Source organism: Diabrotica virgifera, chromosome 10 (genome assembly GCF_917563875.1).
Source record: "Diabrotica virgifera virgifera chromosome 10, PGI_DIABVI_V3a".
Taxonomy (NCBI): domain Eukaryota; kingdom Metazoa; phylum Arthropoda; class Insecta; order Coleoptera; family Chrysomelidae; genus Diabrotica; species Diabrotica virgifera.
In genome coordinates this window covers 7514636-7529520 of record NC_065452.1, presented here as the reverse complement: position 1 = coordinate 7529520, position 14885 = coordinate 7514636, and the positions used below count along the sequence as shown (strand labels likewise).

Sequence of the window (14885 nt, the reverse complement as noted above, 5' to 3'; positions counted from 1 at the left end):
AATCAGTAAAATAAAAAAATGTCAGATTGTGTAAAAATGTTGTCAGAAACTATAGACAAAATGAAAAGTTACAGACAATATGGCTAATGACCAAATTAAATAAAAATTTAATGAAATTGGAGAAAATCTTAATATCCAGAAGTTCCGAATTTCCAGGTGAAAATGAAATTCGAGCTAAGAGAAAAAAGCATTTATTTGATTACGAAAAATCTGTGGACGAGCTCTTTTGTTCATCTATATTTTAGACATTGCCGTTAATTCTTTGATTGATCGATTTTCGCTTCTAGAAACGCATAATAAAGATTTTAAATTTTTATATGGTATTTTCAAATTTAGGGAAATGGATGATAAAACACTAGAAAAATATTGTATGAATCTTCATTCAATACTTTCAATAGAAAAAGAAAAGGAATCTGATATAGAGACGAACGATCTTCTAAAAGAATTGCGTGATATATCCCAAATGATACCTTTAGAGGTTTTGAACTATTTCTGCTAAAATGATCTAATTTCTTTATACCCGAATGTAGTTGTATCACTAAGAATTTTATTAACACCCTGTCTCGGTAGTTAGTGAAGAAAGAAGTTTTTCAAAATTAAAAATTATTAATAACTATTTACAAAGCTCCATAAGACAAACAAAACTATAAAATTTAACACTTATTTCAATAGAGTTCTCACTAGCTGCTACACCTATCTATTCCCACTCGACTACACCAATTATAAATCTGATTGACGAGTTTGTCAAAATTAAAGTCAGAATGGTACATAGGTACTTTATTTTAATTTAAAGTATGTTTTGTTTTTAAAATAAAAGTTTTCGTTCATGGGGTAGGCGCAAGATCTTGGTCTAATGCTATTTAAATGGATTCGTTTTTTTCGAATCCTGAGAAAACTAAGTATTTTTGAAAAATTTAAACGCAGAATGAAAGATTACGTTATTACCGAGGGCCGAAAGTTACAGAGGTGAAAAAAAGAGAAAATTTAGTGTGATTTTTAGTTTCAAATATTTCATTAAAAAACTTTTTGTTTTTTAAGGGATTTTCTACTAAGCCCTCGGTAATAATGTAATCTTTCATTCTGCATTTAAATTTTTCAAAAATATTAATTAGTTTTCTCAGGATTAAAAAAAATGAATGCATTTAAATAGCATTGGATTCCCTTAGCCCCCTTAGGCGCAAAAAAGATTTTGCGTCTACCCCCTTAATAAAAATAAATGTTAAGTTTCAATAATATTTAAGGGGCGGTCTTTCGACATATTTCCATCATATTGAAAAGATGTACCGCACGGCTCTGTCTATTTTAATGATACCTACGAAATTGTTAAGGTTGAATAGAGATCGAATTGATTAATAAATTTCAATAAAGTCCAAGATTGATTTGGATGTTATAACATATTATATAAGTCTACTCATTTTAGTTATCTAATATCATATATATTAAATGATTTTACTAAAGATATGTTATGTCTCTGAAGTGTATCTTTTGTCATTTTGGCGATAATTTTAGTTTTCTAAATGTTCCAGTAAAATACAATAAATTGCACTAATTAAGTTGGGTATACAAAAAACAAAATATAATTTGTAGAATATGAACTCGTAATGAGATTTGAATTAGATTCCGCTCTTGAATCAACCAATTTACCACCCACGAATTAAGTGAAAAGTCAATATCTCACAGCAAATAATTGAGAATGGACCAGCACTTTCTCCAAAAAATGTTTACCTTTACCTCTACCTATGTAATATAGATTCTTTAAGATAAAGAAGCAGCCTTTACTTGTCTAGTGTAAATGTATATGTACCACTGAACAGCTCGTAAGACAGAGGGGGTATAGTGTAGCATGTCCCTCCAAAGGGGTATCGTCACCTACACTCCACGTCCACCTTGTCAACCCCCCTTAGAAGAAGCCCCGCCCCCAGTGCGCACGCTGTTATCCCCACCCCTTCGGACGCACGGCTCGCTTATGCGACATCTCTTCAGAAACAGTGCTCCTGAATCGGTGCAGTTAGTTGCGACGTATGACATCCTCGGCGTATATTTTGTGACTCTCGGGTGAATTAGGTCTTTCATCTCGATATTTGCCGCCTCTCTTGTTTTAGTGTTGTGAAGTTTTAGTGTTGCATGGATTTGGGTGTACCGGTGCCTAATTTGCAACTGGACTTATCCTGTGGGTATGTCACTTAGTTTTCTTCATTCACCGGTAATTATTTTATTCAATAACATGATACATTCTGACCACCAGCATTTCCAAAAACTCCCAAAAAAATCATAAAATAACAAATTTTCAAAATATTGTCATTTACTATCAGAGAAAAGCTACCACAAAATTGTAGATCTTCATATAAACTTACTTTTGTCGTATTCTTACGTGAAACTAATCAAAATGGTTGGGAACGAATATAGCTTTAATAAAACTGCTCATAAAACTAGTCATAAAATATTTAAAATTGTTTGTCTGTTATATCACAATAACCATTATAAAAACACAAATGATTTTACAACTAAGATAAGCAAAATGTCTATAGGGACTAAACAACAATTTGTTTTGTTTTTATTTACAAAATTGAATGGTTCTTTATTTACAAAACAAAATTATGTAATCTAAATAGGAAACAACCAGTAGATAGAAGTCCATAAGATGGTAATCATTGTTAAAAAATTTCTCTTGAGGATTGAAGATCGAACCGATTTCCCTGGGAAAGGTAAATTTCGACCTAACCAATCGCCGGTAAAGAGAGATTTTAGGAAAGCGGGAAAGGAATATTAGAAATAATTATTAGATATAATCAAAATAATGTTGTTCTGAAGCTATTTCCTTGTGGCATTTTTATAATCAACTATTTTCAATGGGAAATAAGCCACAATTTTACCAAAAAATTGATGTTATTAACGTTTCGAAGCCCAAATCGGGTTTCGTTGTCAAAATACAAACTACTAAAATAAACAAAAATGTTGTTGCTAAGTAAAAAAATTCTAAGTAAAATTGTAAGTTGCTAAGTAAAATTTGGGCTTCGAAACGTTAATAAAATCATTTTGTTGGTAAAATTGTGGCTTATTTCACACTGAAAATAGTAGATTAATCAAAAAAATATTGAAAATAACACAAATGTCAAAAAAGTTACATCGGCTGCGGTTAAACATTGCTGTTTAAATTTTAAATTTTTGTATCATTTTAATATATTCATAGGTACTCCATTGCAAAAAAACAAAATGTCGAAAAATCACAAATCGGTCCAGAAACGAATCGAAAACGCAAAACGTTTACTGACATCTTTGTGTAAACACGCCCGAAATCTAATTTATAACTCAAATAATTTGTTACAACTGAGTAAACAGCAGATCACAAATTCTGGACTTTAATGCAAACCACGAAATAAATAAAAATAAAGAAAAGAGTCAGACGCTTGAAATAATAAACGATAAGAAAAAGTTTTGCGAGGATAATATTTTAGCGCAAGAACCCGTAATTGTCAATGTTAAACAATCCATTAATAGATGTGTTGAGACGAATACGTTATGAGGAATAACAAAATAGTCGTAAAAATGATAATGCTATAACGAAATAAATAAAATTAAACTAAAAGACAAAGTTTCGCGAGGGTCATATTTTTAACGCAAGAGCCGAAATATTCAATGTTGAACAATTAACAGTCCTGTTGAGACGAATAGTTATTAGAAATAAAAAATAGTCGTAAAAAAGAAAAAATTGATTAACTCTGTGAATGTGGTAACGGTAGAAGGCAGCTATTTATTTCAAAATAAGTGAAGAGTCATAGTACAGCAACTGGTTCTTCATTAAAGAGCCGTGGTAGCTTAAGTAATATCATTAAGTAGATTGACAATAATAATGACTTTAAAAGTCATTGCGGCAGCAATTTTGACGCTGTTGATGACACATGTTCTAATAGATAGTTATGTGAAAGGAAGGCGGCTTTCTTCAGACAGAAAGCACTGAAAACAATTTTTGTCCATCTGGTGAAAATACCGTGTCCCGTCGCTTTTATAAATATCGCAATAATTATACGTAGCAAGTCAATATCTTTTGCCAAATACTTTGAGAAAAAGTTGATCAAAATATTTTTTCAGTTTAGCGATGAAATATATTTTCAAAGCAATTATCCGATGAAAACGTAGATTTAGAATAAAATATGTACGATATGAACTAAATTTCCTTTTATAAAAGAAAAAGAACAACACTAAAATTATGGAAGGACCAGGCAAAATTAATTACGGCATGAAAGATTAGGACCAATATTATTTAAAATGAATTAAAACGATTATCAAAAATATGTTTCAAAGTAGATCAGGAAAATCATCAACTTATCAATTCGAATATGTTTGAAATAAAAAAAAGCGATGAAAATAACAAATCTGGTAGTACTTTTTTTTAATCTAACAAAATCAACAAAATGAATTTCATATTGTGGTTTCTTTGGTCATGGTGCATTCACCAATATTGTGAAACCAACCGTATCAATTCCAATAGATATAGATGCAAATCCAATGTGTTGAAAAACGTTTATTTAAATTATTGATATCATTGCTGAATATATTTACTAGATGATTTTTATGTTTGTTACCTTTCTCGTTATATTTATGAGGATACTAAACTTAACTATGTAGTTAAATGTCTTGATACATTCGTCTCTTTCTATTGTTTTTATAGTTCGTTCTTTTATTGTAACCCATGTTTATATTTTCTGTAGATTTTTGTAAATAAGTCTTCACTTTCATATTTTTAGCTCACATTTCTGGTCGTTATTTAAGTAGTTCAAATTATTTCCGTTGAGTCTCTTGAATCTGTAGCATAAATATATTTTTATGGAGTGGACTATGTAAAAACGATGAAGATAACGAATTTGATTTTTAATAAAGATATCAACAACATGATTTTTAGACTGTGGTCACAGTGTATTCACCAATATTATGAAATCATTCGTAGCCATTGGAATATGGATGCAAAACAATCGCGATTCAAGAAAATGAATTATTTGAATTGTTATGCCTTTTAATCTTTAGTTTAGTCAGCCCGGTTTGTATTTTGAGATTTCGTTTCTGAAACTTCCTGTCTTTATTTAAGCAGCTGAGATTATTATTTCATTTGATTTTTATTCATTTGCTTTGTAGAAGAAGCAGAAATATAGTTTTCTGTGCTGAACTGTCCAGAATAAATATTACTAAAATGCTACCGGTTTTTTGCAATAAAGTACTTTCAAAATATGTTTAAAGGCCTCCTCCTTAATCTAAATTAAAAACAAAATATTAAGAATGTCTTCAAATACGTACATAGGATATATATTTATTCGTAAGAATAATACATATGCCTAAATATATATCTCAATTCAAAAATTGTGGATCTAGAACCTGTTAAAAAAGTTGGTAATTTTTCTAAAATAGTAATAGATGGTTTTAAGTTGTCCAAAAACGCATAGTACATAATCTCTTGGCACGAATGCATTTTTGGTCGTTATTAAAGTTTAGGACTTTGAGCAGCTATTTCATGCAGTGGTCAGAATCACAGACACTAAAATTACATACTGTTTTGCATATTATTTTTGCGAGAGGCAATCATTTCGGTTAGGTATAATTTTTAAAATGGGCATCTGGGTCTTCTTCATTTTATTAATAGCCCGATGCTCTATTGCAGAATTCGCAACTTTAATGATATACTTCTTTAAATGAGTAGGGATATTATTAAATGGTATTAAATCATAATCGCGTGTGTATTCACAGTGGATACAATGTATGTAAAACCATTTAAAAAAGTTAAAAGAAACATTAACAGAATGGTGCTACTGTAGTATGCGGTCTACCTGTGCGTATAGTGTACGGTGTACCGATCGAAATCTGAAAAGTCCTGAAGGATTTGCGTAAAATTTTGAAAAGCAAAAAAACTCTTGTAGAGAAAAAATATTTATTCACAAGTAATAAACATTTGGAGGAAATTGAATGTAAAATAAAAAGTTCCTAAAAATTTACAAAAACTTGCATCCCAACTATTTACAAAAAAAAATTATATGCAACTTAATTATTTACTAAACGATACAGCCTAATTATTACTAAAGAAAACATTCATGCACCGTAATTTAAGAGAGAAAGGCAGTTAATGATTCTAGCTTTAAAAAGTCTTGCAGGCTCCCTAACCAAGAAGATTATGGTGTTACCTATGTTATGTTATATATGTAATAATAGGTAAAGAAATAAGTTTCTTGTATATTCCTGAAAATGTGTATTACTATATATATAATCTTTATCCCTTCTACCCTGAGGTGTAGGGATCTGTTTCTGATTCTTTCATTATTTTTCGTTCTTCGCAAATTTCTTCCATATCATTATATTCTCTGTTATTTTTTTGGCATCGTTCCATGTTGTTCCCCTCTTTTCTAAAATATCTATTATTACTGCATTCCACTGTCTTCTTGGTCTACCACGTTTTTCTTTTCAATATTTCTACTTTCCCAGATTCTTTTAACAGGTATATTATCACTCATTCTTTTTAAGTGTCCCCACCAACCCAGCTGTCTTTCTTTTATAAGATTCTAATGTTTCTATTTCTAATTCTCTAATTCTTCTCTTATTTTTATATTCTTAACTCTAACCCTTCTAGTCACTCCCATTACTCTTCTTAGATATTTCATTTCTATTTCCTGTAGTTTACTTTTATCCCTTTTTGACAATATCCACGATTCGCATCCATATGTGAGTACAGGTCTATACACAGATTTGTATACACTCATTTTCGTTTTTCTTGATATTTCTTGTCTATTTACAAATACACTGTTTATTGCATAATATAGTCTATTTGTTTTTTTGTATCCTATAGTTTATATCTATTTCTTGTTTTCCGTTTTCTTCAAATATTATACCTAGGTATTGATATTTACCGACTTGCTCTATTTCTACCCAATCTATTTGCATATTTATCCTTTTCCTATTTCTATCTATTACCATTGTCTTTGTTTTACTCTTGTTCAATTTCATACCGTATTTTGTTAATACCTCATTCCATACTATCAAGCTTTCTCTTAGGTCTTTCTCGTTTCTTGCTGTAATAACCACATCATCCGCAAATGCACATTCTGTCATCCCTATTTGTTCTAATTTCCTATATCCTATGTATATTGGTTTAGTTCATTGTTTACTTTCTCTTATTATTTCATCCATAAATATTATGAACAGAAGTGGACTCAATGTGTATTACTTAGCAATAAATATTTTGCCCACGAATGGTTTGCTGTCTTTCATTGTTGTGTGCAAAACCTTCTGTATTGTTTAGCCGTAGAGGTAGAATGCAAGTTATAGCAGAAACGCGACGGTAGACCGCATACTATAGTAGCACCAACAGAATACTGCCTTTTGTTAAAATTACGTCGGTTTCTTAAGTATCCACTTTTTTCCTATAATTTATTAAATCCACTCTAACTTACAAAGGATTCACCGGTCGTTGATGATTTTTAGATATTCCAGTAATCTAGGTCTACAGTTTCTAGTTTTCCATATTCTACAAAATCTACTCTGATTGGGATCCAATATATTCTATTTTTATCCTTACACCAATAAAAATACTTATGGAGACTTACTGGTATTTCTTGTAGTATTTCAATGTTGCTAAGTTTCACTTAACAAATTTGAAAGTTTTTTATTCTGTAGCATTTTAGTATTTTTCTTCCAATATCTTTCAAGCAACATGCACCTTGTAACATATTGCCCTAATTGGTTAACGTTTTGTTTTCAAATGTAGAAACTATTTTATTATCTTCTTCTTTATTGTCCTTATTTGAAATTGGTGTATATTTTCACTGTGTATATTCAAAGTGGATACAATATTATATTAAACAATTTAAAAAAGGTTTCAAGAAACACTAACAGAATACTGCATTCTGTTAAAATTACGACGGTTACCTAAGTATCCACTTTTTCTATAATTTATTTAATCCACTCTTGCAAAGGATTCACCGGTCACTGACGATTTTCATATATTCTAGTAATCTAGGTCTACAATTTCTAGTCGTCCAGATTCTACAAAATCTACTCTGATTGGGGTCCAATACATTCTATTTTTATCATAACACTAATAAATCCATATCCTACTTATGGAGACTTACTGGTATTTAATGTGATATTTCAATATTGCTAAGATTCAAAAGTTTTTTATGTGTAGTGTTTTTTTCTTTAAAGCAACATTCACATTGTAACATATCTCCCGTTCGTTAACGTTTTGTTTTCAAATGCGGAAACCATTTTATTATCATCCTCTTTATTTTCCCTGTTTGAAATTAAGTTTTCAAATCTTCTTCCACTTGTTCTATATAGTACTGATGTTTGCATTATTATTTTATTTGTTATTTTATTTCTTAATATGGCCTATCCAGCATAAACGTTCAAAGAAGTTTTTCATTGTTTTTGGCAGTGCCTTTGATTAAAAAAATATAAGCACTGGTCTTTTCGGGATTTTGTATATTTCAAATTTGGTTTATCTTGTGATGTTGTCAGATCTTATATGTTTAAGTAGCCCTTTATATGTTTTACTCTCAAGAGAACTGCTACAGATCGACAAAAATCTAATAAAATACCTACCTAATTCTTTTATTTTAAAAATTTGTTGACTTATTGACTCGATTTTAGAGAAGTCATGAATTTATTAATACCATATCAACTAGTCGTGTGAATATTGGCCAATATCACTCCTTCGCTCTGATTTTAGTTGAACCATGCCTCCTATAAATGTATTATGTAGGTACTTGCGGTTACGAAATAAACGTTTTCCTTTGAGCTTGTAATTCCATCAACTAGCGAGAGGTTCTATATTATCAAAATTGGATGCTATAGTAACACACTTAGGTATTATCGTTCTATTTTAAAAAAGTATTTCTCCATTTACATCAAATCAAAAATCACATATTCCATGAGGTTCTAAGAGTTTTGCTCATTTATTTTCCCGCAAGGTTCCTGTGGCTCGGTGCTCACATTTTGTAAATGAAATATTAAATCTCTGCTGCTAAATAAATTATTAAAAAATACCCAGTGGCTTGCAAGTACAGAAATGCAATCTAACATATCAAGTAGGTACTACTATTGATCCTAAGGTCAAAATATTCGCTATCATTTTCAGCGATTTTTATGCCACTGGTTAGAATAGAATAGAAATATGCTTTACTGTCATGGAAAATTGTACAATGTTATAGACAAGGCTTACAAAAAGTCATAAAAAAACAATAATAAACACAATTTACTAAAATTATATAAATCGTCAATATAAATAAAAAATAATGAAATAAAACAAAAAACAATTACAATCTACTGCAAAATAAAAAAAAATGCAAATTGCATAATCTACATTAATAGATACCTAAGTTTAACAAGTTAAGTTAAGCTGCTGCATATGACACTCAAATATAGATTAAAAATTCTACTTATACAGAAGGATACTGTAATTTCTTATTTGATTAAGAAACTCTGCTACTGAATAATATGGTCTTTCAGAGAGATAGGCTTTTGTCATTTTACGGAAGTTGGGGAAAGATGTTGCAGATTTAAGTTGTCGAGGGAGATGGTTGTATAGTTTTTTTTGCAGAATATAAATATAGATTTCTTTACTAACTCAGTGGACGGGATCGGTAAATAGACTTCATAGGTAGAATTTCTGGTGAAATAGTCATGACTTGGTGTTGCTGGAAAGTGGAAAGCCATGTACAGGCGCGGATCTAGAAATTCATAATAGGGGGGTCAGACGTACCGCAAATATTTTATTGTCCAGATTTAGCCATACGACTCACACTTACTCTAAGGATAAAATTCAGTTATCTCAGATACCTATGGTATCAAAAGAATTGAACTCTGCTTGACAGAAAAAAATAATAAATAATAGAAACAATATTTATTGACTAAATACAATAGGAGGGTCCATGGACCCCTTGACCCCCCTCTGTATCCGCGCCGGGCCATGTAGATGTTTACGAATTAAACAAACAGTTTCTAAAATACATAAAGAAGGAAGTGTTAAAATCCGGTGATCTTTGAAATAGCTTTTGCAATGTGTAGTTCTTCTTAGGCCAAACAGATATCTTATTGCTCTCTTTTTAATTTAAAAATAACATCGAATTGGGCAGCTTTACCAGAACCCCAAAAAAGAAGACCATATCGAAGATGCTAAAGGGTAGGCTATTTTCGAAGAGGCTAAATTGATTTCCTTCGAAACAGATCTTATTGCATAGCAAGCTGAGGATAGTTTCTTACTTATCGCATCGATATGAAGGGACCATTTAAGGTTGTTATCTAAAAAATACCAAGAAATTTTACAGAATTAACGATACTGATCTGACTGTTATTAAGAGGTAAGGGTTGAAGAGCTCCTTTACAGGATAATGCTACTGTTTTATCTTTCGTTAAAAGAGAGTAAATTCGAATCGGACCAGGTTTTTATTGTGAGTAGATCAGAAGTTATAGTAGCATGAAGAGTTGCGATATTTGAATTGCTCCAAGTGATACTGGTATCATCAGCAAAAAGAAAAAAATTTTCATCGATTTTTAAACTAGTGATGTCATTATTAAATATAAGGAAAAGCAGAGGACCCAATACTGAATCTTGTGGTAGCCCACATGCAATATTTTTGAGACTAAAATCTGTATCATTTGCTCTAACCAGCTGTTTCCTATTATCCAAGTAAGATTAAACCAATTCAAAGAAATACCTCGAATTCCGTAGAGATTTAGTTTTTTTATCAAAATGTTGTGATTTACACAATCAAAAGCTTTGGCAAAAAAACAGTGGCAGTGTGCAGATTATTGTTTAGTGCTTGATAAACCTCATGTAATACAGAAAACATGACATCATTGGAACATTTATTATTTAAAAAAGGTTAAAATTATAATGGTATCCGCTACTTCCACAAAAATCCTAAAATTTGTAGCTGAATCCAATAAGCTTTCCACATAAAAATTGCTACAATGAATTATGTCCATATTATTTAACGTAGGATAACAATGTTCAATAGATCAGTAAAATAAAACATAATAACGATTCAACAATTTATTATATTTTCGAGATTTATTCATGAATATATTTTATATTAAACATTAATCAACGAGAATAATCCAGTTAACGATAAAAAGGGCCGATGTGAAACTTTTATTATTAAACGTGTAAATCTAAACGAAGTGGAACACTTTTCTTTTTTGAACAAATTTTAAGGGTAAAAAAAATAAAATTTTCAGTGATCTCTAAATAAGACAGTGAGCTATAATGGGTTTGTGTTCTGATTTTTCTTGTGAGCTTACATTTCTTTTTAGGTTTTCGTTTAAATTATTTATATTTAGAAGTATGTTTATATCAACACATATTTGTACGAACAATCTTGAAATATGTAACCGTTGTCTAGATTTCTAGATAACTAATAAAGAAACATACCTACATAAATACGTACAGCAATAACAAAAACATGTATATAAAAATATGTATAAGTGGGCTCGAACGAACCTGAAAATCTAAAGTTGTAATAATTTGCGATAACACAAAAATAAAAGATTAGGACAATTTGTGCTTTCCTTACCTTACTTATTGAAAAATGTTTAAATGAGATTATCAATACCTACTATATTTTTCACTTTCCACTAACTTTTTATGACTCAAATGTAATAGTTTTGCCGGTTTAATCATTTGTCAGTCGATTGTCATATCTGGAAAATCTTGAAATATGTACTTAAATCGTTGAATGATAACTCGATATTATGTACCTAACTGTATATTTATCAATCAACTCTTAAATAATAAATAAACCGATTAATAAGGGAGAAAGGGTGTATAAGGAGAAAGTATAAAATAATTTATTTTTAAAAAGACTTGAGATAAATTCGTATAAATAGCATGATAATCTTTTTACCTAAATGATACTTTTGTCTTAAAAAATTATCATTCAAAACACAAACACAAAATGTTTCTGAAATTTCTACCCGATTGTGATATCTGATTTAGTTACCACGAAGGTTAACACATCGTGTATTACTATCGTTAACAAGTGTTAAGTTGTGTTCAATCTGATATATTCAGCTTCGTTGAACACTTACACAAAGATGCAGTTGTGAAGCTATTCAGATATGAATGATAGGCAACCCTTTACAGTGCATTAAGAAACCGTGACGGGACTTAACACTGTATCGGCAGTATCGGCGTCCCAAAAACTAAAAGAAAAATTATTTTGACATCTAAATAGAACTAAGAGACCTGTAGGAAACCTTGGTGATACAATTATTGGCATCGCTAGACAAAACTTATGATATGACATCCCGGCTTAGTCCCAACGTGCTTATTTAATTGTTAAAATATTTTTGTTATTTGCCCAGATCTGGTATTCAAAATGTTTGAAATAGGTGATTTTTTCTTTTTCTATTCATATTATTTATATTTCTCCTGTCAATTATATAATTCAAAATAAACCATAATTTATTATTCTAAATGGGAAATAAGCCACAATTTAAAATTATTTTATTGACGTTTCTACTTCCAACTCGGACGTCATTATCAAAATACAAAATATTACTAAATTAAACAAAAATGTTGTTGCTTAGTAAAAAGATCCTTCTAATAATTTAATTTAATCTGACTCATTCATATCGGCAATTCAGACATGTATTATACATTTTAAAGTAGAGGGCTTTAAAATGATATTGCCAAAATTTATGAGTTGCGTTTCTTGGGACGACTTTATTGAAAGATAGTCCATTCGATTACATGAAATCAATTTGAGAGTAAACTGAACGTAAGTCCAATTACTTACAATGTCGGGATACTACCATGAGGTTTTTTCCTGTTTTTTCCTCGTAATTTACTATGGAATCACTAACACGAGAATTTTAGTGTCACCATTGCATGTGGTTGTCTTTTTAAAGACAAATCACGTGCTATGACTTTTTTGTGACGGATATTCTCGAGTTAATGTTGATTTCATGTAATCGAATGAACTATCTTTCAATAAAGTCGTCCCAGGAACGCAACTCATAAATATTGTCAATATAATTGTAAAGTATTCTACTTTAAAATGTATGATATATATCTGAATTGCCGATATGAATGAGTCAGATTAAATGAAATTGTTAGAATAATTTTTATACTAAGCAACAACATTTTTGTTTAATTTAAGTACTTAGTTTTGTTTAGCTTAGTAATATTTTGTATTTTGATAACGTCTGAGTTGGAAGTCGAAACGTCAATATAATCATTTTTTAATTGTGGCTTATTTCCCATTTAGAATAGCATTACACAAATAGCTTCAGAACAATAGTAAGAAACCATAGTTGACAAATAAATTCTTTATTTCATATTTCGCCGTTCTTTCTGAGTTTATCTCTATGTGGAATCTGTATGACCTTCCTCCATTACTCCTTCTTTACCATATTAACTATATTTGTTTACAATATGCCATCGATAGGTGCTATACATGGAGTTCCCCTAGCCCTAACATATCTATTAATATTATAAATGTAACCTTTTTAATCACCAGATTCATTGTTTGTCATTTTTCCATTTTTCAACTTGTTTTTTTGTTTTTTTAACTCTTCAACATACAGTGTGATGTCATACATAATATGTAGCTGGTTTTATAGCTGATTTCTTCTTCTTTTGGTGATATCTCCTTTAGTGGAAGTTAGCGAACAGAGATGTTGAATCAAGGCCGGTTCAGTCTCTGATATTTTTCAGCCATGAAATCTTTCACCTACCGGGATCCCGTTTTTCTTCAATCTTCCCCTGGATGATCAGTTGCGCGAGGTGGTAATTTTCGTTTCTCATTATGTGTCCCAAGTCCCAGGTAGCTAACTTTTCTAACTTCGATGATCTTTAGCAGCTCCCTATCTGTATCTGTTCTCCTCAGGACATTTTCGTTGGTGGTGTGAGTATAGCTGACTAACAGAATGTATTAGCCCTGGATCCCGCGTACCAAACAAAGTTGATTAATATCAAGCTGAAAATTTGTTAATAGCTTAACGGTGTCTAGTCGCACAAACCAGGCGCGGATCCAAGGGGGGGTCAATGGGGTCAATTGCCCCCTCCTTGAGACTTCGCCTGGTGTCGCCTTTTTTTAAGAAAAAGATAATTGGGATTAAAAATTAATAGTGAGTTTTGTGTCCTCTTGGCAACTGAATAACGGAGTGAAACATAAAACAGAATTCCTTCTCCAAAGTATGTGTTCTCGGTCTTACTGTATGGTGTCGAGTCTTGGATTGTGAATAAAATCGATCTACTTACCTAAATCGCTTTGTTTGTGGCTTTCGAAATGTGGTTCTATAGAAGAATTTTAAAAGTATCTTGGTTGAAGAAGATTCGAAACTCCACAATACTAAAACGTCTCAGCAAGACTACTGAGATTATAGAAGGCATCAAGAAGAGAAAAGTGGAGTATTTTGGACATGTAATGAGAAGTTTCAAATATAGATTGCTACAAAATATTATGCAAGTGAAAATAGAAGGCAAACGCAGTCCAGGACGAAAAAACACTTCGTGGTTGATTTAGGGTGGCAGTGAATAAAATTAAGATAGCTATGATAGTAACCAACGTTCTGAAAGGACATGGTACATGAAGAAAAATAAACTAACAGCCCATACCGAAAAAGAACCTGCGTATGTGAGTGACGAGAAAATTTTTTATTTCATTGCCCCCTCCTTGCAAGGTTGCTGGATCCGCCGTTGGCACAAACTTAGATATATGGGAACACTGGAACAGGGAAAGTTTTAATTGTGGAACGTGATTTGAACTGTGGAACATATCATCCTGACAAGTTTATGATTGTGAAAACTAGCAGATTATTTTTATGTTTATTTAACACACCCAGGTGCAAAAAAATCGATCCATTGAAAATTTGGTCATTTTTGATGTCTCGAATTTCCTAAA

The 14885-nt window shown here is 30.9% G+C and overlaps 1 protein-coding gene across 2 annotated transcripts in view; it reads left to right on the top strand.

Annotated features, from left to right (window-relative positions):
- The first annotated feature begins 2006 nt into the window (after positions 1-2006).
- Positions 2007-14885, top strand: part of LOC114340508 (zinc finger protein basonuclin-2-like) — a 76314-nt gene continuing 63435 nt past the window's right edge. The window contains exon 1 of one of the 2 annotated variants that reach the window (XR_007695725.1): positions 2007-2174. Coding sequence is in view for 1 of the 2 variants with exons in the window: in XM_028291255.2 (XP_028147056.1) it covers positions 2177-2203 (27 nt within the window). In the remaining variant the exon portion in view is untranslated. Of the gene's footprint in view, positions 2204-14885 lie in introns of both variants that reach the window. The other variant, XM_028291255.2, reaches the window with a different exon arrangement.